General features: G+C 38.9%; 1 protein-coding gene and 3 non-coding genes across 4 annotated transcripts in view; all 4 read right to left on the reverse strand.

Moving 5' to 3' along the window:
- The window catches only part of WDR43 (WD repeat domain 43), a 43884-nt gene extending 21208 nt beyond the window's left edge, over window positions 1-22676 (reverse strand). Inside the window, exons 1-11 of the mRNA XM_060754123.2 lie at window positions 22231-22676; window positions 16047-16181; window positions 13270-13388; window positions 11389-11509; window positions 7848-7987; window positions 7472-7574; window positions 6157-6221; window positions 4968-5139; window positions 3793-3879; window positions 2029-2157; window positions 839-979 (exon numbers count right to left, since the gene is read on the reverse strand). Coding sequence (XP_060610106.2) covers window positions 839-979; window positions 2029-2157; window positions 3793-3879; window positions 4968-5139; window positions 6157-6221; window positions 7472-7574; window positions 7848-7987; window positions 11389-11509; window positions 13270-13388; window positions 16047-16181; window positions 22231-22518 — 1500 coding nt within the window. The 5' untranslated portion in view covers window positions 22519-22676. The remainder of the gene's footprint in view (window positions 1-838; window positions 980-2028; window positions 2158-3792; window positions 3880-4967; window positions 5140-6156; window positions 6222-7471; window positions 7575-7847; window positions 7988-11388; window positions 11510-13269; window positions 13389-16046; window positions 16182-22230) is intronic.
- On the reverse strand, window positions 2928-3008 carry LOC132762258 (small nucleolar RNA SNORD53/SNORD92). Its single transcript, XR_009630144.1, has one exon. It is a non-coding gene; the product is annotated as a small nucleolar RNA SNORD53/SNORD92 (small nucleolar RNA).
- On the reverse strand, window positions 11210-11293 carry LOC132762259 (small nucleolar RNA SNORD53/SNORD92). The gene has a single exon (XR_009630145.1). It is a non-coding gene; the product is annotated as a small nucleolar RNA SNORD53/SNORD92 (small nucleolar RNA).
- On the reverse strand, window positions 12336-12413 carry LOC132762257 (small nucleolar RNA SNORD53/SNORD92). The gene has a single exon (XR_009630143.2). It is a non-coding gene; the product is annotated as a small nucleolar RNA SNORD53/SNORD92 (small nucleolar RNA).
- Window positions 22677-24300: the final 1624 nt, after the last annotated feature.

Genomic DNA, 24300 nt, shown 5'->3' on the forward strand with positions numbered 1-24300 from the left:
CTAAATTTGACCAGGAGGCACAAATGTGGTAGAAATGTGCCTCACACCCCAAATTTTATAGTGGTGTTTTTTGATATATGTATTTTGTTGTATGTATTTTGTGTTTTGACTGTGTTGTACCTTGCCTGGAGCCATGAGGAGAGGCAGGTAACAAATAAAATTATATTTATTAATTTATTTACCACGGTATTACAATATATTGTAAGCAACACACATACCCCAATATTGGTTGAGCATCCCTTATCTGAAATGCTTGGGAGCCAACTAATGGACCAAGACATGTTGTTAGCTGTCAGCATCAGCTCAATAAAAGTAAACTGAAGCCATAACCATTATGAGATTTTTTTAAAAAAGTTTTAATTTTTTTTTTTAGATTTGTAATTGAATTTTTATACCAATGATATTTAAATCTGTTTTAATGTTTGTATATTGCTAGATTTTAAATTGTATTGAAATGCCTTTAATGTAAGCCACTTTGAGTATCCTTGTGGAAAGAAAAAAGCGGGGCTTAAATAAACATAAACATAGTAAGTCTTGGATTTTATTTGCATATACATAAATAGGGAGCTATTTTGAACATGCGATCCAAGTCTAAATATGAAATTCACTGATATTTTATATACATTTTATACACAAAGCTTCAAGGTAATTTTGTACATAATATTTTTAATAATTCTTTGCATGGGACATTTTGTCTACCTTGAACCATCAGAAAGCCACGAATGAGGACAATTACAGATTTTTGAATTCTGGATAAAGGATGCTGATCTTATACTGACTGATGACCAAGATACAACAGGGAGTTTTTTTTAACAACCGTAGTATTGTTAATACTTACGTTTAAAATTTCAGCATCATTGCTTTCCAAGCCTTGGACCAAAAGCACTGCAAAATTGTCAATCTGAGGAAGCTCTCCTGATGACTGTTTCACTTTCATCCCATCAATATCCATTGCACCAAGGCGGTCTTCAATGCTCTCCTATATATAGAGATATATATAAAGTGATCCTTATTTAAATAGCACAAGGAAATACATAAAATTTTTGCTATCTCCCATCAAAGTACCAAATGACTGCTTTATAGCACTATGGCTGTATGCATGAAGAATTGCTTCATACTTCATTTTTGCCTCTAATATCATTTCCTTCAGTGAGAAGTCGGGCATTATTTCCTGGTGTATGGACTGGTTTGATTTTCTTGCAGTCCACTCTCAGGATTTTCCTCGAACACCACAGTTCAAAAGCATCTATCTTCCTTTGCTCAGCCAGCTCTCACATCCATAGGTTACTATGGGAAATACCATTGCTTTAACTATGTAGATACTCAATGCCAGTGTGATGTCTCTACTCTTCACTATTTTATCAAGATTGGTCATTGCTCTCCTCCTAAGAAGTAAACGTCTTATGATTTCCTGGCTGCAGTCTGCATCTGCAGTAATCTTCATGCCTAGAAATACAAAGTCTGTCACTGCCTCCACGTTTTCTCCCTCTATTTGCCAGTTATCAAAGGAAATGTTATTCATTATATACTCTATTGAAACACAGTACTTGCCAGGCATAGTGCACTTCAGTTACACCATGTGAGATTAGAACATGCCTGAGAAAATTTCCTAAAATTGAATACTGCCAAAAACTGTCAGGGTACAAGTAAATTTCATTTCAAAAAAAGCTTGTCCATAATATGTATCTTTATTAAGGGTTTTCCAAAATATGATTCAAAATGAAATGCTCTAAGAAGAAAACTAAAATAAAAATTTCCAAGGTACATTGTAAGGAAGGGCGTGACATACCACAGTATCACCCTGAACAATCCAATATCTTCTGATTTCAAGATACTAAGGAGGGGCAGGTTAACTTGGATAAGAGGCTAGCCAGAAATTTCCAGATAATGACTAGGAAAGAATGCTGCTTGAAACTCTGGAGAACCATCGCCTGCTGGAATGGACAAATGTGTGATCTCTTTAAGTATAAGGCAGCTTTCGGTGTGAGTCTGAATAAAGATTGAGCACAGGTACATCGGCCAATTTACCTCTTTACCACCTGGTTTCCGTTTTGTTTCCATTTTTTTCCTGAAAGATGTAGCTTGGACAGCTGCACTATGTCCAGGAATTCCAGGCACTAATGTTTTGACTTCTGAACTGATGATAGGAGTCTTTACCTAATTAAAAAAAGAAAAGGAAAAATGCATCACCATATGTCCAAGTACAACTGCCATCCCATATATTTGATTTATCCACTATTTTTCCAATAAAGGCTCCACAAAATAAGGGGGGAAATCTTTTTACTAAAGGTTTTCAGGGGTGGTATCTTTAGTTTAACACCAATTATTTATAATGGTGTAATCTGATACATGTATTTTATTGTCTGCATTTTATGTTGATGTGTTTTGACTTTGTCATACCCCGCCTCGATCTGTTAAAAGAGGTGGGCATCACATAAAATGTATTATTATTATAGTAATACTACTACTACTACTACTATATAATTTATTGTAAGCAATAGATTATATAGTAATGTTATAAATTTTCTGAAGAATGCAAATATAAAATTTTGTGTACAATACAATAGAGATACAACACAGAATTTTTAACTGACCCAGTGGCATCACCTGTAATCTGTGTGTGTATGTATCTTCAAGTCACCCAGTAGCAACCATAAATTATTCCTGATACGTGACTTGAAATTACTGTTGCAGGTCAATGTATATCAACTTAGATGTAAGACACGCTGATTTCAAAGGGCCTTACTCCTAAGGATACATAGGATTACAACTTTAATTCGACTCATTGTGTGCTTTGAAGAAACTATCCTACTTACAATGAGTCTAAGTCTTTTGGTGGGCATTTTTTTAGATGCCACTTACAAAAGCTGATAGAAAAGAGAGAGATAACCTATATGAGATATATGAATTGCTTCCACCTGCTAGGCATGCTCAGACAGCCAAGAGAACGTGTTGTCATCAATGGAATTCAGCAATAAGCGAAACCAGGATGAAAGTCATCATAGCATACCCAAGGGATCCATACATTTCCCTCAATCTCTGAGCAAGGATGTCTGAATGAATGGTTTATTGTACCAGCCATAAGACAATAAATAATATACAACCTTTAAAGTACAATAAGCACTTTCCAATATAAGAACAATAAGCACTTTCCAATATAAGCATGAACACTTATTCCATATACTGGCTTTTAAAAATTATAGTAGCAGTAATATAATAACAATAACAAACAACAACTGTCTGATTTGTATCATCCCAAATTATCTCCATTTCAGTTTCCATTTCTAGCCTCCGCTGTGGACTTTACTAATTTAGCACGGAATTTTTGGGCTGCGATTGCAAATGTGGCAACCTTAAATGTTATATTTTTGGAATAATTTGCTAACAAGTCACAGATTAACTGCTGACTGTTGCCATGCTGCCCTTTCTTGCACCAGCTCTAATTTCATAGATACGTTATCATGGTTATCTATGGATGAAATGATGGCGACTGCTTGATAGCATATGTTCTGTATCTAAAAAACTGGAGCTGAGGGGAAACTTGGTGCCATTTTTGGAATCAGCAGGTCAAATATAACAGGAACAGGACTAACATTTGAGGCACCAAAATGTGTGCTGGGTACTGTAATGATTCCACTTAATAAAATGCAACTCAAGTGGTACTTTAAAAGGCATCCTGTTATGCCACCATATACCCAGTATTGTTTTGATACTTTTACAAACACCATCATAGTTTTCTTTTAAAAAATAATCACTAAAACATAGAAATTAAAGACATATTTCAAATCTCACCTTTGTGACAGCCATTTCTGTTTTAAGTGTCAGAGTCTTCTGAATGTCTCTTACTAAGCACATCTGTGGTTCTGAACTATTCAAAGACTAAAACAAGGATAGAGGGGAAAGATTAGAAACATTAATGCCTTCACAAGTCAGAATCCTCAAGTCATTTTTGGCTGTAACTGGTTTTTAACTGGGAAATTTTAATACTATTTATATTTAATCCTGTTTTAATGGCTGTATATTTTAAATGGGTATGCTGATGCTTTCTTGTTAAGCTGCTAAGTCCCCTTCAGGGGAGATAAAGCAGAGAAGAATAATAATCATAGAATAGAATCATAGAGTTGGAAGAGACCTCATGGGCCATCCAGTCCAACCCCCTGCCAAGAAGCAGGACTATTGCATTCAAAGCACCCCCAACAGATGGCCATCCATAATAATAATAATAATCATCATCATCATCATCATAATCATATTCTTATTTATTTATTTACTTCATTTATATACCGCTTTTCTCAGCCCTCAGGCGACTCAAAGCGATTAACAACAGCAAAATTCAATGCAAAACAAATATGGGACAGTTAAAAATAGTAGCATCATCAACGATTAAACATCAATATAACATTCATTAGCGTCTCATCAGTAAAATCAGAATCCAATCTCATCATCCATTATATCGTATTCCTATATTTAATTAAACTGCTTAATTGAATGCTTGTTCGAACAGCCAGGTCTTCACTTTGCTCCGAAATGCCAACAGGGAGGGGGCTGATTTGATATCTGTAGGAAGGGCGTTCCACAGCCAAGGGGCCACCACTGAGAAGGCCTTGTCTCTCGTCCCCGCCAGGCACACCTGTGATGCAGGCGGGACCGAGAGCAGGGCCTCCCCAGATGATCTTAATGTCCTAGTTAACAATTTGAACCTCTTGATAAAAAGGTTCAAATTGTTAACTAATCCTAACCAAGTATGATTCTGAAATTGCAGGTAGCTGGTTCCTACATAAATTGAATCTGCAATTTTGTGGTTCCAATCAAATTACAAAGGCAAAGCTTTAAAGCAAAATACATTTAAGGTTAATTAAAATATCACAAAGATTATGTGATAAAGCATAGCACATAACCATAGCTTCTTCATTTTTAATGTGTTTATTTGATCATTCGACTTTGAGCTTCAAAAAGGTGAGACATACCACTCTCTCAAGAACAGGCTGTAAGGAGTTGCCATAGACAAGGAGCAATGATGCCTTATCTGGACAAAATGCCGCTGCTAAAATAGGGACTGGTTTTGGCGTGGAATCACTACTATCTCCAGGTGTGGCTATCTGGATTGTGCATTTCGATGTCAATGGTTTTTTGCAATATCTGCAAAGGAGAAAGACGACAAAGAACATATGAACTGTGAAATATTTACATTTTACACACTTTCCTGCGTAATTTAAAAGTCTCCTTATAATCTCTGATTTATACAGTCCCCAAGTTATGAACGAGGTAAATTCTGTAGGTTTGTTCTTAAACTGAATTTGTATATAACTAGGAACAGGTACATTTTTAAGTGTAACACTACATATATATGTGTGTGTGTATGCATGCCTGCTTTGGATAGCATAGGGAAGGGTTAACACCTGTGGTGTTTGTTGTCTGTTCCCCTGCTTGAAAGGTTTCACCTCACTTTTTGTCCCTGTGATAATTGGCTTTTAAAAAATTAATGTGGAAACAAGGATTGGTGATAAAGCTGACTATGTGTTTTAGCAATGCTGTAACCTGTCTCGAGTCATAAGGAGAGGCGGCTAAGAAATAAAATTATATTATTATTATTATTCAATTGAGATACCTTTTCCCCACTTTTTTCGTATCAAGAGCAAGTTCAGAGACTGCAAATCGCTTCTGGTGTGAGAATTGGGCATCTGAAAGGATGTTGCCCAGGGGATGCTAGGATGGTTTTTTTTTTTTTTTATGTTTTACCATCCTTGTGGGAAGCTTCTCTCATGTCCCTGTATGGGAAGCTGGAGCTGATAGAGGGAGCTCATCTGCGCTCTCCCTGGATTCGAACCTGTGACCTGTCGGTCTTCAGTCCTGCCAGCATAAGGATTGAACCCACTACACCACCAGGGGCTCTCCAAGGAGTGAATTTCCTTTCCTGGGGTAGATTTCTCTCACTTCCTGTTGTTTCACCCACATTCTTAACTATGGGTCCTTTGTAAGTCAGGTGTTTGTAACTCAGGGACTGGCTGTATTTTCATCATTTTACAACTACCGCGGCTGTTTACAGTGTTTCAAATACTACCAATAACTCATTCCAACTGAGATTTGCCTCACTTTACATCTATAGACTCTGGAGACACAGAATCCAAAGCAAAATGTATTTAAATATCAACTTACCCATTTAAAACCTGCTCAAATACATGCAACTGCCCATCTCTGCATACAACTGCGAGTTTCACTGGCTGAAAAGAATGAACTTACATTCAGTTCTGAAGACCAATATAATTACATTACATTAGATTACATTACATATTTAAGACATTTGTTCATTACCTATAAGCTCACTAGGGCTCCTGAGGCAAAGTACAATTTAATTAATAATCTGGATATTTAGCAAAGTCAACACAACTAAAAATAAGTTATTTTAATTATTTAAGAAGCCAGACAGATCAATTCATATCATGATTCTCATTCTGAAATGTTCATTTTATAACACAAGGCCCAATTGTTAAAGGAATTGTGCATACAAAGAGAATACTTGTTTTGGGATTTACTAAGCAAAGTAATCTAAATTCTAGAACTACAAATACATGCATAGCTAATTATGAAATAAACCCGTCTAAAAAAAAAATGTGCTTACTGTTAAGCAAACTGATTCAGAATAGTTACAAAGATATTCAGAACTTTTCAAAGCAAGATTTGGAGGTTCTTACACATTGTCTGTTTTGATTCAAAATATTAATGTCCTAAAAACACACTGCAGAGCTTAGGTAAACAGAGGAACAAATGGGCCTCGTAGTTTTTATTTATTTGAGGAGTCATATCCTAGCTTCCTACACCATGTAATGACTCAAAATGGCTTACAACAATCAAATAAACTTACATAATAAAGCAAAACAATGTATAAACAAAACTAAAATAGCAGTGTTTGCTACATAAAATTATAACATTACGCTCTGTAACAAATTTGGAAAAAAATCTGTTCCTGAGTTGAAAAGTGTTATTTCATGTTTAATTGTGAGGTACTTACTTTGAAAGTTGTTATACGCCAGAAACTTTATTTATGTGGCTGCCACAAACTATGCTGAATTGGTTGAGACTCTTATGAGATATTCACTCAAAAACTATAGCAAAATGTGCACGATGTTCCGCAAAAACAGAGTTTTTGCAGTTTAATACACTTTTTCCATGTTTTTATCACAGAACCAATCAGGAAATGACATTTATAAGCTAAGAACAAAAATTGTATAACATATGGTAGTTTTACATAAAATGCAAATCCTTTACTGGATATGCCTGAGAAAACCTAATTCATTTTAAATACATGTTTACACTTTGGAGGTGTTCGTTTGTACCAAAGCCCAACTTGCCTTTCAAACCAGATTCTTTTTAACTACTGACTTTATGCATTTACTCTGATGATTACATCAAACAGATGAGATCTAAGCAAACCTGCTTCCTATAAAGTCCCAACATCAGCTATGCTCCTTACCTCCTCTTTGCTTTCTGATATCGTCACATCAATATGAATTGGTTCATCTGTTACTGTGAAATTCATCACGGCGTTCTTTTCTTTCCTGTCTGATCTCACCTGCCTTGATATAAAACAGAACAATTCAAAACAGAATGTACTAATATACCTATTTCACGGAAAACACATTTCTTAAGAAAATTGCACTTGATATGAAAAATAAAAGGAGCACTCTGCAATGTAATACATGGAGCATACACACAGGCAGCAGTGGAAATGTATTTCTATACTGAAGTTCCAAAGAGCAAAAGGCTCATTTCATATTATACCTATTCGACAGAACACTTTCTTTCTTTATTACGAACTGATTACTAGAGCCAGGAGAAAAAATACATACCACACACTGAGTAACCGGTCATGCACTGCTCCAGATAAGAAATAGAGCCCTGTAATTCCATCAAAGGGCTGGTTTTCATTCAGAGGCCGTTCTGTGATGAACATAAGCGTTGAAACTGCTGTAGCATGTCCTGTGAAATGCTAAAGAAGGAATTTCATTTTTAAGATTGATCAAGTCAACTAATATAGTGACACTGCAATGCTCAACTCACAGTAAAAAAAAATTGAAACCAAAAGCTCCAATTAACAACTCTATTCAAACACATTTACTTAGAAATAGATTCTAACAATATTAATGACTTTCTTGCCAAGAAATTTTAGGAAGGAAGGGAGAAAAGCTCAGGAATGAAAGAAAGAAGTATTAAAGAAAACCACTTTTAAATCCAAAAGCAATAAGCTTTTAACCTGCAGTTGGAAGTCGAACTTCTGTCTTTGAGATGAATGAAGAAATAAATTGATAATGAATTTTCTATCAAAAGAAGAGGGCTGCAATTCCATATGTGAGGCCGAACAAATCATTTTAAGAAATCTTTTCAGTAGATTAGATTCAGCTCTCACAGTGATGTTATTTTATATTACTCCAGCCCATTAATCATTCCTGAGAGTTCAAGGAATGTAACATGAACAGGTTGAATAAGACAGGCTTCTGAGAGGAACAGGACATATACTAGAAATTGGTTCTTTCTAATAATGTGTTAGTACACCTTAAGATAGAGAAAAACATCTAGCAATTTCTATGTAATCAGAGGGACTGCATTTGTACACATTTATCCCCAGTTCACGTGATCAACAACAGGGGAAAAACAGAGCAACAATTGCATTCTTCGTCTTCCTAGTGTTTGTCCCACGAGTTCACAGGGTCCAGTAGTTTGCTTTTTGTTCTCCACTTGTTCGTATCTATCATGTCTCTAGTTGTGAGTCTTGCTTCAGCCATATCACGTTTCAAATGGTCAAGCCAGTGTGTTTTAGGTCTGTCACATGGCCTGGCATCTGCAACTTCCATATTCAGCACGATTTTAGCCACGGAACCCTCATCACTTCATTCGACATGTCCAAACCATCTCAGGTGAGATTCCTTCACTTTCTTGGGGATCGGAACAACTCTGAAGATAGAGCACACTGTATGGAATCCTGTCCTTCAGGGTAACATCCATTTACCACCTGAGCATCCATATTTCTATAGTGTGTGTAGTTTGCTCAATGGCCATAGTGGTTGGCCAGCATTCAGTGGTGTATTGAGCAACCAGTTTCACCACTGTCCTGTAGATTTTCAATTTTAGGCTGATTGCGATCTTCTTATCACACATTACACCTGTCATTGCTCTCCATTCATGCGGTATTTACACACCCATGAGCATATGACAGTACATCACCAAGATATTTAAAGCTGGTCACTTTGCTGAGGTCAGTGCCACTGATATTGATGGAGCCAACCTCTAACATTGGTCCACAGTCCATTACTCAATTTTTGAGAAGTTGAGCCGTTGTCTGAAATATTGCAGATGATTTTTCCACACTTGCACTTGAGTCTGCAACTCTATCCACAATTTGGCAGCTAATATAACATTGTTAGCATACAGTAGCATTCAAGGATGCAATTTCTGTATGTCTCTGGTGATTGCATCCATGCAGAGTTGATCCTTGATGGACCCAGACTCATACAGGGAAGGGCTTGCTGATTTCTGCCATGCACCTTACTACACTTGTTGCATTTGCATACAGCATTTTTGTCCATCGTATGTATTATTCCGGTACTCTTTGTGTTCTCAATGCCATCCATATAAGATCATGTGGAACCCAGTCAAATGTCTTCTTGACATCTAAAAGTGCAGAGTGGATGTTACAGTTCTTCTCCTAATGTTTTTCGATCAAAAGTCAGGTGGCATGAATGGTGTCGATGGTCCCACACTCCTTTACAAAGCCACACCAATTTGATGTCATCATGACAATATGCCTCAAATCTAGAATGCGCTTGAAGATCTTCACAGTATGACAGAGCAAGCGATTGGTCTATACAAGGAGCAGTTAGCAAATATCTCCTTTCCCCTTCCAGATGGGCACAGTCACACTAGTCTGTCAGATGTCCAGCGTCCTGCCCTCAGTGATGATCCTGTTGAAAAGCTCAGCAAGCTACTCACAACCTCAGTCTCTCAACGGCTTCCAAACATCAGCTGTTGGGAGACCGAGGCTGTGAATTTGTGGAGTCGACACGAAACAGCAATTGGTGCAACGGGATGTTACTCAATGTTCTCTATTGGCTTGTCACAGTACCACTTACAGCAATACATAGCCTGGCATTGAGTGTAACAGTTTCACTGTCTACTGCAAAAGGATCAGGGTCCCCCCTCTTCCCTGTGGATACCTAAAACCATAGTTCATAGCAAAGCCTATATTCTGACTATACTTGGACTGGCAGAACTGAAAGGAATCGCATTGCATGATCTACAGAGGCCCACAAGCAGTTTGAGGTGGGGCTAGGGGAGGATATTTTTTTGAATCCATGGATAAGAGGATTGCACTGTATTTGCTCATATAAGCCAACTTGAGCTTTAAGATCCTGTAAGGAATTTTCAGTGTGTAACAGAAGAAACTATGTAAAACTAACAAAACAAAAGTAACCACAGATAGCTGGTCACTCTGGGTTGTTGTGTGTTTTTTTCTTTTTAGTTTTATATATGTAGTTTCTTTTGTGACATACTGAACATTCCTTACAAGATCTTAAAGCTCAAGCAGATTTCTAACTGATAAATGATGTAGAAAGGTCACATTTCTCGTATTATGTTAGCATTTAAATTAATTTATTGTTATACAGGCACTCCCTAGGTTACAAACATGACTTACATACGATTCCTAGTTATGAAAGAGGATGGGACAATAGGAACTAAGAATAAATCTCCCCCTTGGGAGGCAAATTCCATTCCTGGAAGAGTTATCATGGGGGAAAAGGTGTCTCCATTGAAGTGTTATCACCAGTCCTTGTTTCCAGAACCCAAAACTTTCAAAATCCAATTATCACAGGGACAGAAAGTGAGGTAAAATCTTCTGAACAGGGGCACAGAAAGCAAAACAAATGTTACAAGGGTGTTAGTCCTTGCCTATGCTATCCAAAACTCAGTATGTGTGTGTGTGTGTGTGTATGTATATGTGTGTATGTGTTTTTCTATATCTATAGATATGGCTGGAGTTACACTTAAAAATGTATCGATTCCAACTTACATATAAGTTCAACTTAGAAACAAATCTTGTTCATAACCCGATGTATGCCTTATCCAACTTATTAGTTTAAGAACCAGTAACATTTTACAAACAGATGTAGTTTGTGCATTTTCATTAACTTGGTCTAAGTTTTATGAGCTGCTGGTAGTGCTCAGACACAGCCAAGGAATTTTTTGTCCTCACTCAACTGTCAGCCAGTTGAAACCACATTTCCATGTATCATCACAGCAGTTTTTCCAGCAGTCACCTTCAATTATATTAAATGGGATGAAATGAAGCAACCAAACTTTTCTCTGTTCCTCTTTACACCAAAACCAAATACATACTCTGTAGACTTCTTTGGTCTCCAAGTCCCACAATTTGATAGATCGACCAGCTGAAAGAAGCATCCTTCCATCAGGACTGATGCACAGTGAGCTCACACTGCTGTTATCTCCTTTCCATTTGCTAAGAAATTGGGAGTAAAGATTGGGAGTTTATACATTTAGAATATTGGAGCAAAAAGGTATGGAGAAAAATTAAGTTAAAATACAGAATTCTTTCATTAAAAATATTTCACCATGTATGATCAATGGGCTACGTTCATACATTAAATTTAACACAAATACATGTAGAATTTCAGCAGCCATGTAAACTTCAATTCTGCATCACTTACCCTGGTGGGAGCAAACTCCATCTATTTCTGCTACATTTGACAGTACTTTTTAATTTTATTCATTTATACATTTATTATTTCCAACAATTATATGCCACTATACTTTTAAAAACTTTGAAGTAACCCACAATAAACATAGGTTAAAAGGTAGAATGATAAAAATATAAACTCCATTAAAACATTAATTAAAAATGTATAGTTGTAGTTCACTTAGCTAACAATTAGGAAAATTAACAACAAAACACCTGGGTAAACAGGTAACAACTTCAGCTGAAAGTGGAAACATCTGGCAACAGGAGCACTCCCAATTTTAACTGCTATTTGATCATTTTTTTTGTTTTCTTACAGAACTCATGTTGGGGCTGAAACTACACACACAAACATTTTCAGAAATGTAAGACTCTATAAACTCCATAAATATGAAAGCTGTTCTTTCTTGCCAATTCCATGTTAAAAGTGATGACATACAGCAAAACGTTACATTTAATTTTCCAGCTCATCCTACTCAAATATTATACTTCTGGATACCATCTAACTCCTACCAGGAGTATTATAGATGGTATTATGCTGCTGAGTACCATCTAACTCTTACCAGGAAAATGAATTTTTCTACCCAGCCTGCTCAGACAGCCAAGAGGAAACTGTCCTCACCACACATCAGAAGTGAGCGAAACCAGATGGACATCATCACAGCAGTGTATTTCTCTTAACAAATATTTGACAACAACACAAGTGGCTAAATTATAAACACAATGGGGAAGTTTTATTCAGTGCAGAGATGCCTGACTTTATTTCATATACGTGTACCATATGAGGTATCATAAGCAGCTATTATCTATCTATCGCTATGACTTTTATATCATGATGCACAAAATATCCCTATTTCATATCATAAATACAGTCGGAGGAGAAAAGCTAGACTCAAATGCACTTTAAGCAAGGCAGTTTCAATACTGTCGAAACTCTATTAAGTAATTTTAAGTAATAATATTAATAATAATACTTAATAATTACTAATCTATTACTTAATAATAATATTAAGTAATAGAGTTTGGACAGCACTGAAACTTCCATGATTAAAGTACATTTGAGTCCACCTTTTCTCCCTTGACTGTATTTATGACATGAAATAGGGATATTTTGTGCATCATAATATAAGTTTAATGTTTCAGCCCTTCTCACATACCATCAACTGTATCTATTATCTTGTATTAATTTTTTGACATTTCCCTTTGAATTAAATAATCTACTACAATAAATAATCTACTAGTCTTGGAGTCTTCATTACTGGCACCTCTACGGAAACAAACAGTACTTAGATTCTCTTAAAAAAAAAAGGACAGTGTTCAGCAATTAGAAACTATGTATGATCTGTTCAACAGCAATCTGACACATAGCTAAAAACATTTTCAAAGGATGGAGGACAATGGCTGCCTTTTTGTATTCGAGTGTTGAATGTGAAAATACACAGAATTCCAAAATAAGCCAGATATAATAGTGGAAAAAAATGGAGTACACCAACTGTCTATCCTAAGTATGAAGCCAGGCTCACCATTTTACTTTGCACGTCCGTACGTTCCATTCCACGATATTTTTGTCATCTGAACAGCTATACAAGCAACCATTGTCCTGGTGCCACCGTACACAGTTAACTTTATTGTCATGGCCACTCTAGATGAAAAGAAAATATCAGCAATATTATCAATATCATACTTTGGGAGTGGACCAACCTATGCTTTCTTTGTGTGACTAAAGGTGCATTTACACTGTAGAATGAATGCAGCTTGTAGTTTTACAATATCTTTAGTCTTTCACTGTCAAAAGAGTGCTGGTGCCTTACCAAACAGTAACTCTTAGGATTACTCAATAATGAGCTATGGCTATTAAAGTGGTGTCAAACTGCATTCTTTCTACAGTGCGGATGCACCCTAAGATACTTTACAGTTCAAAATGGTAAAACGATCATGCTATTTCATTCCAATCCATGAAAAATTAGAAGAATTACTTTACTGCACAAACCTGAAATAGACAGGCACATATGTTCAAGTACAGATATCTTCGATCACTTGGGAAGGAGATTAAATTAAACAAGGAATCTGAGTACACTCACTGCTTATCTTTTCTTGCCCTTCTCTCCATGTAAGCACACATTATTTATTACCTGAGAAGAAAGGTGGTGAGGACAGACATGCTAGGGATAGGGCAAGAGCTCTCCACTGCTTCACTAGATAGAGGTTTGTTTCTACTGCTTCTCTATCCTGGTATGCACTGCTAAGTGTAATTTGATACTTGTACAAGTATTGGTAACTATGCCTGCAACTTCCATCTTGGAAATTATCTTAACTCTCATATATCAATATGGAGCATTTTAACTGTATTGCTGTAGAATCAACTGAGATTTAGACCTACACAGTAGGCATTTTGCAGCACCTGAACAGTTGAGAACATCATTCAGATTCACTCACTTGCTACTTAATTTTAGTTTTCAAAAAAAAACAAACAAAAAAAAAACCAGTCAGAATTTTAAAACGTTCTAATAAACATAAGGATTTTCCTAACTGAGAAACTTTTGCCACAACCTATATAGTATCAAAGGTAAAGGTTTTCGCTTGGCATTAAGTCTAGTTGCGTCCGACTCTGGGGGGGTTGTGCTCATCTCCATTTCTAAGCTGAAGAGCTAGCGTTGTCCGTAGACGCCTCCAAGGTCATGTGGCCAGCATGACTGCATGGAGCACCGTTACCTTCCCACAGAAATGGTACCGATTGATCTACTCGCATTTTGCATGTTTTCAAACTGCAAGTTTGGCAGAAGTTGGGGCTAACAGCGGGAACTCATCCCTCTCCCTGGATTTCAACTGCCAACATGGTCAGCATGTTGAGCAACTCCACGGTTTAACCCACTGTGCCACAGGGAGTCCCCTATATAATATAATAGGACAAAAAAATCCCATGTGGTTTTTGTTTACTTGTTTTTTTGACACATCATGAAGTAGTGAAGAAGAAATCTATATATTACCATAATTCATGGAGGTACTAGAATTCTCCTTGGGTTATACAAAAGGTTTACATTATTCCTTAATCCTTAACATTGGGATATTTCCTGGAATCGGAAAATAATACACAACTCACTCAGTACAATTTTTTTTTCTTTTACATGGGAACAGGAGCATTAATGTGGTCGTGAAGCCAAAATTTTCAACATGTTTAACTTCTCTACTTCATACACAGCTCAGTTTGTAACACTAACCTGATAAAATATTTCCTGAGAACGCGAAAGTCAACAGACTTGTTAAGCATTTCTGCTTGTCTAATTGTGGATTTTGTGGGATGTTTTGCCATTCTCTTATTAATTTTTTCTTTTTGCATTAGCAGCAATTTTTTTTCTACCCAGAGGATTTTTAAAGGAAAAAATCCCTCCAGAGTACAGTGCAGCAAAAGCAAAAACCTAAATGACTTCTATTGTTCAATTATGAACAACTCATGCTCAGTTCCTTGGCCATTCCTCTTCATCCCTTTTTTTCTTTAATTGATTTTTATTTAAACAAATTAATACAAAACCTGTCCCCTGGTGGCACAACGAGACTAACTGCTGAGTTGCTGAACTTGCTGACCAAAACGTTGGTGGTTCGAATCCGGGAAGCAGGGTTAGCTCCCGCTGTTAGCCCCAGCTTCAGCCAACTTCAAAAACATGCAAGTGTGAGTAGATCAATAGGTACTGCTCCTGCAGGAAGTAACAGCACTCCACACAGTCATGCAGACAACACCGGCTCTTCAGCTTAGAAATGGAGATGAGTACCACCCCCAGAATCGGACATGACTAGACTTAATGTCAGGAGAAACTTTTACAAAGTTAAAAATACTTTTTCTAGAATAAAAAACGTATTACTACTACATTCAAAGTGTCAGGAAACATTAACTACATACACTCTACATTACCTTCTCTGAAGGTTATATTCTCTCAATTTTCTACACCCATTAAATGAAAAAGATGCTTTTTCATTTCATTTATTTGTTTGTTTAACCTGTCCCTCTTCCAACATAGGACCCAAGGCAGCTTCTTTTTGCTTTTGTATTATATTTCTCTAGAGAGACAGAAATTTAGTATTTCTATGGTATTATAGCAAAGAATTACAAAATTCATTTCTACATTTGATGCCTTGAATTCTCTGCTGGAAAAAAAGAAAAGATATTAACTGATTATACTTATATACACAGGAAATTCTTTAACCATTCTACATCAAGGACAATCAAGCTATTTTAACCGTATATGCTAACAAAATGTCTAATTTGTGGTTGCAACAGAAAAATGACAATGCAAGTAATACTTACTAATTTGCTCTGTAATTCTCCTTTTATTGTGCTGTATAATAAAATGCTGCCATCTGCGGTACCAATAGCCAAAAGATCTAACTGTTCACCTGCTTCTACTGCTTCAGATTTCCTCTTCTTTCTCTGCGGGCCCTCCTGTAAATAAGTTAATAAAGTCAAACAAGAGAAAGCAGCTTTACTGGGCACATAAAATAATATTTGTAAGACACATGATAGAAAAGCTGTTCACACCTTAATGCAAGTGATTCAGAACCTTCTTTTTATCTCTGCATCTTTTCAAAAAGAAGCATAAAACAAAGCCAACATACGAGTTTAGCACCTTTGTTTTTTTATTCAAAGGAGACAATTTCTGGTGATACTTTTTATTTCCGTAAGGTTCAAATGCCCTATGGAGCTTTTAAAGTACAGGTTTAAAATAATTCATGGGTTTTGGTTTTTTTTGTATTTTTTCCCTCTTCAAAGCAAGCTCAAAATATTCTGCCTACCTTCCCAGCCACATTAGGACGAAAACAACCCTTCATTTTTCAAGCCCAGGCAACACAAGAATGTCAACATGAATTACATGAGATACAATACTTCTTACCTCCCACCTCATTAGTAAGAGTAAGGCGCAATTTAAACCACACAGATTTACTTAGAATTGTTTGTGCGGGGCGGGTTACTTGCTATGTTAACAAGTCTTGTTGCCAAAATTTATTTTTGGTCAGGTGTTTGGAACTCCAACTCACAGAAGCCAGCTTGTCCAATGGACATGGATTCTGGAAGCCAAAGTCCAAAACTCCTGGATGACTAAAGGTTGTGCAGGCTTGATCTAGAAGGACCTCTCTTTATTCTCTGTAAAAAGCAAAATTCAAACCAAGCTTATCTGAACCTCTCTGGAGCTCCAAAAATCACCTCCCCACTTCAGACTGGTCAACCTCCATGTAAAATGGGTAATGGAAGTGTTTATCAAAGTGGGCAAAGTCAGTGAAAACTCCTCCATTCATGCTGATACAATATGTGAAACAGGGTGCATAATTTTCCTCATCTCGTAAGATTTGTTAAGAAGTTTAAGCACCCTAAATATATTTAAAGTGTAAGGAAATCAGACTGACTTGGAAGACAACAGTCACTTCTAAGTGAGAAAAGTGCTCTAACTGTTTAATATGAAAGATACGGAGCTCTGGTCTTCTGCAGCTGAAAACATGATACGACTTTAGGAAAGTTTCCTTACTGTAATTCAATCATACTTTCACTTATCAGTGCACTAATAATGTTTCTCCAGTATCACAATTATACAAGAAATAAGAGAATAATTAGGGGGGATTTTCTGAGCAAGTCAGCAGATTATTCAGGAAGTGGGTTTCTTTTCATCTGGCCAAATACTGGAATTAGTACAAAGCATTTCCAGGACTTGTAGATGAGTAACCATAAGGATGATAACCATTATTGTAGCGAGTTTACTTAAATACAGAGCATAGATATTGTTATTTTACAGTCTGTACATGCCTCATTTAAGGTAAATAAATGTATTTTGGAATTCAGCCTTTGTGTAAATTACCATTTCCAACCCGTCTTTTTCATAGGTTTAAGGAGAATTCTATTTCACCACATTTAATGTGTTTCTCAAGCTACCTGGCCTTTGGACTTTTAGCTTGATTAGCACTGTGTTCCGGTGAGGTCACTGTATTAAGAAGTGACACTTTAAAGTATTATGCCTACCATACAGCAAATTCAATAATAAGAAGTTTTAGGGAGAGCAGGAAGCTTCCTGTACCTAAAGCTAAAATTGAAGAGTACCTTGGCACCGTAAGAACAAGAGGATCATATTACTAAAAAGCGATTGCATATTGTCCATACAACGCAGCACTACGTAGATCCAATGAGAGAGAGAAAGAGATCCTTGTGTACTGGCTTTTTATTTTTAATGATTAAACAAACCTCCCTTAACATGAGCGGCTTGTCTTGTATATTTTGATTCAGCTACCTTGCTGAGCAAAACTGTCTTGGATTCCTTGTAGGGAGAAAGGCAGGGTGTAAATTTAACTACCAAATATGAGCATTTACTTCAAAGCAATCACTGACAAATTTCAGTCTCAGGACAGTTCTACTTCCCCAACCTCATTTAACCTAGTGATATTGTACCTTCTGTGTTTTTCTTTTCCCTTGATTAACTATTAGGGTAATTAATCTGTCTACCTTTGAGTCTTTCTGTTGATAAATGCCTAAAGAAAAGGGTAGCTTTGGTTGCTGAATAGTGAAAAAATTGCAGTCTTTGCACATTTTCAATTTTCTAAGGACTGACAGCATGTCATAGCTTATAGAAAAGCTAATAAACAAACTTGTGTTATAAATGTAGTAACTATTTTATTTTAATAACTGATCAAACTTTCATGGGATAGTGAAGATATATATAGATAGTCCCCAGGTTACAAACAAGATAGGTTCTATAGATTTGTTCCTAAGCTGAATTTGTATGTAAGTTGGAACAGATACATTTTAAGTGTAACTCCAGTCTCTCTCTCTCTCTATACATTCACAAACACACAATTTAATTTTGGATAGCATAGGGAAGGGTTAATATCCTTGTGGTGATTGTTTTGTTGCCTGTGCCACTATTCAGAAGATTTCGCCTCACTTTTTGTCCCTGTAATAATTAGATTTTGAAAAAAATTGCTTATTATGGAAACAAGGATTGCTGATAAATCTTCAGTGGAGACACCTTTTCCCTATGAAAACTATTTCAGGAGCAAATTTCCCTTCAGAGGGGTAGATTTCTTTCATTTCCTGTTCTCTCACTCCTATTTTTAACTATGAGTTGTATGTACGCGGGGTAGGTAAAAATGTTTTGCCTCCTGCATTATAAAAACATTATGAATGAACATATAACAGCAGAAGTTGCTACAGATCATAGCCTGAACTATCCTCTACGCGAAACTACCATCTAACATAGTCACTATCCATTTGTACATATTTGAACCATCGTCTAACCCAGATGTCAAAACCATTTTGGAAAATTTCAGGTTCTTGCTTCGTGACCCATGATTTTAAAGCCATTTTAACATCATTCAAGCCATTAAATCTGAAACTACGTAGGTTGTCCAAATACGCAAAAGTCAGAAGGGACCAGTTTTACAATTTTATTCTTTACAGCTTTAAAATCATGGGTCATGAAGAAAACCCCTGAATTTTTCCAAAATGGTTTTGATGTCTGGGTTAAACAATGGTGCGAATGTGTATAAATTGATGGTGACTATGCTGAACAGTATTTTTGTGTATAGGATAGTTCAGGCTATGATCTGTAGCAACTTCTGCTGTTATATGTTCATAATGTTTTAATGACACAGGAGGCAAAACTTTTTCACCCACCCACAAAAGTTGGATGTCTGTAACGTGGGGACTGTAATAAGAAACATTACATCTGCCAATCTTTGAGAGCACCCTAACTTACATGGCTTCATGTTTACCTATTCTAGAACTGGACATTATGACTTTAATTTCACATTTCTCTCTACAGAAAAAAATGCACCATAATTCTTCAGAAAGCTCCTAATTTATCACTATATGCTTTCAAGACAATCCTGACTTATGGCGGCCCTTGTCATAAGGTTTTCTTGGCAAGATTATTCAAAGTAAACTTGCAAAGCTCTCCTCTAAGATTGAAGGATGTGACTTTCCCCAGGTAATCCAGTGGGTTTTCATGGCTGAGCAAGGATTTAAATTCTAGTCTTCCAAAGTGTTAATGCAACACTCAAATGATGATACTGGGCCTGCTCCCAAGGAATGATAGGAATGACTCTTATTGATCTCTCCCTTTATCCTTAGAGTCCTCTATTCCCCCCAAATATCTGCTCCAAAATATAAGGCGAGCTTCTGAAACAGTGAAAGTGGTATCAGGACCATGCATATGTGGAAACTGGCAATCATTTCTCTCTCCTCTTGTCCCCTTTCTCTAGGGGCCCTTCTGCACAACCATATAACCCAGAATATCAAGGCAGAAAATTCAACAATATCTGCTTTGAACAGGGTTATCTGAGTTCACACTGCCATATATTCCAATTCAAAGCAGAAAATGTGGGATTTTATTCAGCTATGTGTAAGGGCCCTAGGAACAACATTTTGAGGTTAACTCAATTCAGGATAAAATAGGAGCCAGCCAATACTTGGGAATTGTGTACAAACTCATACAGGTGCATACTCAAAAACACATACAATTTTTTACCTGCAACCATCTAGGATAGTCTGATAGAGTAACAGGTTTTGAACTCAAGTCAAAAATAAAAACCACTAGATGGGTCAAGATTTTATAGCACAGGTTATTATGTCTTGTCTGAAATGTTTGGGACACAAAACATTTTGGATGGATTTTATTTAATTTTTATTTATTTCAGAGTATGATACACCTATAATTGTATATGTGTACGTAACACAGACCTTGGGGATGATACCCAAAACGAAACATCAAATTCAAATACAACATAATATATATAGCCTGAAGGTGCACACCACCTTTTAAAGTAATTGTATATATGAAACAAAATTTGTGGGCACTGAACCATTGGAAAGCAAAGGTGTCACTAATGGCAGACATCCATGTGGACAATTTGGGAAGGGATGTTCAACCTGTAAAGTACATGCTTTGTAACAGTAAAGCAAGCAAAACAAAGGGTTAATGAACACCATAGAACTAATGCAGTTTGACACTACTTTAGCTGCTATGGCTCAGTGCTTTTTTATGAGGACTTTTAAACCTTCTCTGCCAAGGAAAGTTGGTGTTTCATCAAATTACAACTCCAATGATTCTGTAGCACTGACTTGTGACAGTTAAAGTACTGTCAAACTACATTAATTCTACAATGTGGATGCTCTCCCAGTGTAATTGTTGCTTTGGAGGGATGTTTAGGGTCCATCTATACCAGGCATGGGCAAACTTTGGCTGTCCAGGTGTTCTGGACTTCAACTCTCACAATTCCTAACAGCCTCAAGCAGTTCAAGTGGTTCTGAAGTGTGTTAACTCTACAGTGGAACTTAGACATTTTGGAATTGGGGAGCTGTAGTTGTACAAGGTAAATAGTGCTGGTGAGGCGACTGCAGTCTCTGAAAGAGAAGACTAAAGCCTTTGTAAAACTACAACTCCCATGATTGTACGGCACTGACTTATGGCTGCTAAAGTGGTGTCAAACTGCATTGATTCTACAGTATAGAACAGGCCTGGGCAAACTTGGGCCCTCCAGGTGTTTTGGACTTCAACTCCCACAATTCCTAACATCCTCAGGCCCTTTCCTTTTCCCCCTCAGCTTAATGTACAAGTTCCACAGTGGGTGCATCTACACTGTAGAGTTAACGCACTTCAGCACCACTTGAACTGCCATGGCTCAGCACTGTGGGAACGTGGAAGCTGTAGTTTTGGCGAGGCTGTGGAGAGGCACCGCTGGCGAGGCAGAGTTCACCCACATGGATGGAAGAAAGTGCCTCGCTCAAGGAGACGCGGGGCGGAGCCGCGTTGCCTCAGAGACACGTGTTGGAGCTGCGGCCCAGGGAAACCCCGGTGGAGGCTGCAATGGCAGATACTGAACCGGATAGGGAGAAATCCATGCTGGGCCCACACTGCCATTCAACCCAGAATATCAAGTCAGAAAATCCCCCAATATCAGCTTTGAACTGGCTGATCTGAGTCCACACTATCAAATAACCCAGTTCAAAGCAGATGTGTGATTTTATACAGCTGTGTGGAAGGGGCCGCAGTTTGACTCCATTTTGACTGACATGCCTCATTATGGAATAATGGGAGTTGTAGTTTGCTGAGGCACCAGCACGTTTTGGCAGAAGACTAAAGGTCTTATTAAGCCGTTAGCCTTCTGCCAAATTTCCCTTATCTTCCAAATTTATTATGGTCAGAGCAGTTCATGCGGAGCTACCTTATAGACAAACTTCGGCCCTCCGGGTACTTTGTTGGACTTCAACTCCCACAATTCCTAACATTGTGGGAGTTGTGGGTGCTGAAGTCCAAACCTCCTGGAGGCCGAAGTTTGCCCAGGCCTGTTACAGACGCAGATCAACCAGGCCCAGGTTTCCTAGACTAAACCGCTGCCCCATCCCCAGAGACACGCGTCCAGGTAGACTCGATTCACACGTGACGGGAGGAAAGCGGGCCCGGGAGCTTTCCGAGACGGATGGGCGGGTTCCGGCGGGCGGCGAGGCCTACCTTGGTGGGCGAGGAGCGGCGCCCGCTCGGCGGGGCCCAGGCCAGGCAGGTGCAGGCGGCGCTGAGGTGGGCCGAGGGCACGTACTCGCGGTGCGGGCGGCGGAGGCTGCTGGTGTCGGTCTCCCACACGCGGAGCCTCCCATCCGGGCCCGAGAGCGCCAGGAGGCGCCGCTCGCGGGGGGAGAAGGCGCACGGCGTCCCCGCCACGAAGACCACGCCGCCGCCGCCGGCAGGAACCGAGACCTCTTCCCCGCAGCCGCAGGTCGCGTCTCCCGCCGCTGCCGCCATAGCTCCGCTTCCCTCGCGCCAGGCCAGACCAGGCCCGTCCCTCTGAAGCTCCCAGCAAGGCCAGCGAGCGGCCACGTGTTCGCCTCTGCGCAGGCGCACTCGCTCCGGCACCTCCCTCGTCGCAGCCCAGCTACGGGTTCCGCTTGCGCCCAGACGCGAAGCTCTGCCTCGCATCCGGTGGGCGGGGCTTCGTGCTGTCACTCAAACGGGGAGGAGGCGGGGCTTGGGGGTTTTACCTCAGCATAGGCAAACTTGGGTCCTCCAGGGGTTTTGGGATTCGGGATTCAAAGATGCTCACAACGTGTTGTTCAAGGTTTTCATGGCTCTCCGAAGCTCTAGGTGCTCTTACTGCCTATTACAGGGAAAACCAACTGATCCCTAATCCATCTAAAACACAGACATGCGCCTTTCACCTTAAGAACAGACAAGCATCCCGAGCTCTGAGGATTACCTGGGAATAGAATCATAGAATCAAAGAGTTGGAAAAGACCTCATGGGCCATCCAGTCCAACCCCCTGCCAAGAAGCAGGAATATTGCATTCAAATCACCCCTGACAGATGGCCATCCAGCCTCTGCTTAAAAGCTTCCAAAGAAGGAGCCTCCACCACACCCCGGGGCAGAGAGTACCACTGCTGAACGGCTCTCACAGTCAGGAAGTTCTTCCTCATGTTCAGATGAAATCTCCTCTCTTGTAGTTTGAAGCCATTGTTCCGCGTCCTAGTCTCCAGGGAAGCAGAAAACAAGCTTGCTCCCTCCTCCCCGTGGCTTCCTCTCACATATTTATACATGGCTATCATATCCCCTCTCAGCCTTCTCTTCTTCAGGCTAAACATGCCCAGCTCCTTAAGCCGCTCCTCATAGGGCTTGTTCTCCAGACCTTTTATCATTTTAGTCGCCCTCCTCTGGACACATTCCAGCTTGTCAATATCTCTCTTGAATTGTGGTGCCCAGAATTGGACACAATATTCCAGGTGTGGTCTAACCAAAGCAGAATAGAGGGGTAGCATTACTTCCCTAGATCTAGACACTATGCTCCTGTTGATGCAGGCCAAAATCCCATTGGCTTTTTTTGCCGCCACATCACATTGTTGGCTCATGTTTAACTTGTTGTCCACGAGGAAGGAATCCCACTGGAGCATTGCAGCGCACTCAAATACCTGGGAGTTACTTTGGACTGTGCTCTGACCTACAAGAAGCACTGCCTGAACATCAAGCAAAAAGTGGGCACTAGAAACAACATCATACGAAACCTGACTGGCACAACCTGGAGATCACAACCAGATACAGTGAAGACATCTGCCCTTGCGCTATGCTACTCTGCTGCTGAGTATGCATGCCCACATCTCACCACACTAAAACAGTGGATGTGGCTCTTAATGAGACATGCCGCATTATCACAGGGTGTCTGCGCCCTACACCACTGGAGAAATTACACTGCTTAGCCGGTATTGCACCACCTGACATCCGCTGGGAAGTAGCAGCCAATAGTGAAAGGACCAAGGCAGAGACATCTCCAGCTCATCCCGTTTGGGTATCAGCCAGCACGTCAACGACTTAAATCAAGACATAGTTTTCTTAGATCTACAGAAACACTCGCTGGAACACCTCAGCAAGCGAGAGTCCAAAAGTGGCAGGCCCAAACTCAGAACCTCAATCCATGGGTGATACCAGATGAGAGACTCCCCCCTGGGCACACAGAAGACTGGGCGACTTGGAAGGCACTGGACTGCGCTCTGGCACCACAAGATGCAGAGCCAATCTTAAGAAATGGGGCTACAGGG

Source organism: Anolis sagrei, chromosome 1 (genome assembly GCF_037176765.1).
Source record: "Anolis sagrei isolate rAnoSag1 chromosome 1, rAnoSag1.mat, whole genome shotgun sequence".
Taxonomy (NCBI): Eukaryota; Metazoa; Chordata; class Lepidosauria; order Squamata; family Dactyloidae; genus Anolis; species Anolis sagrei.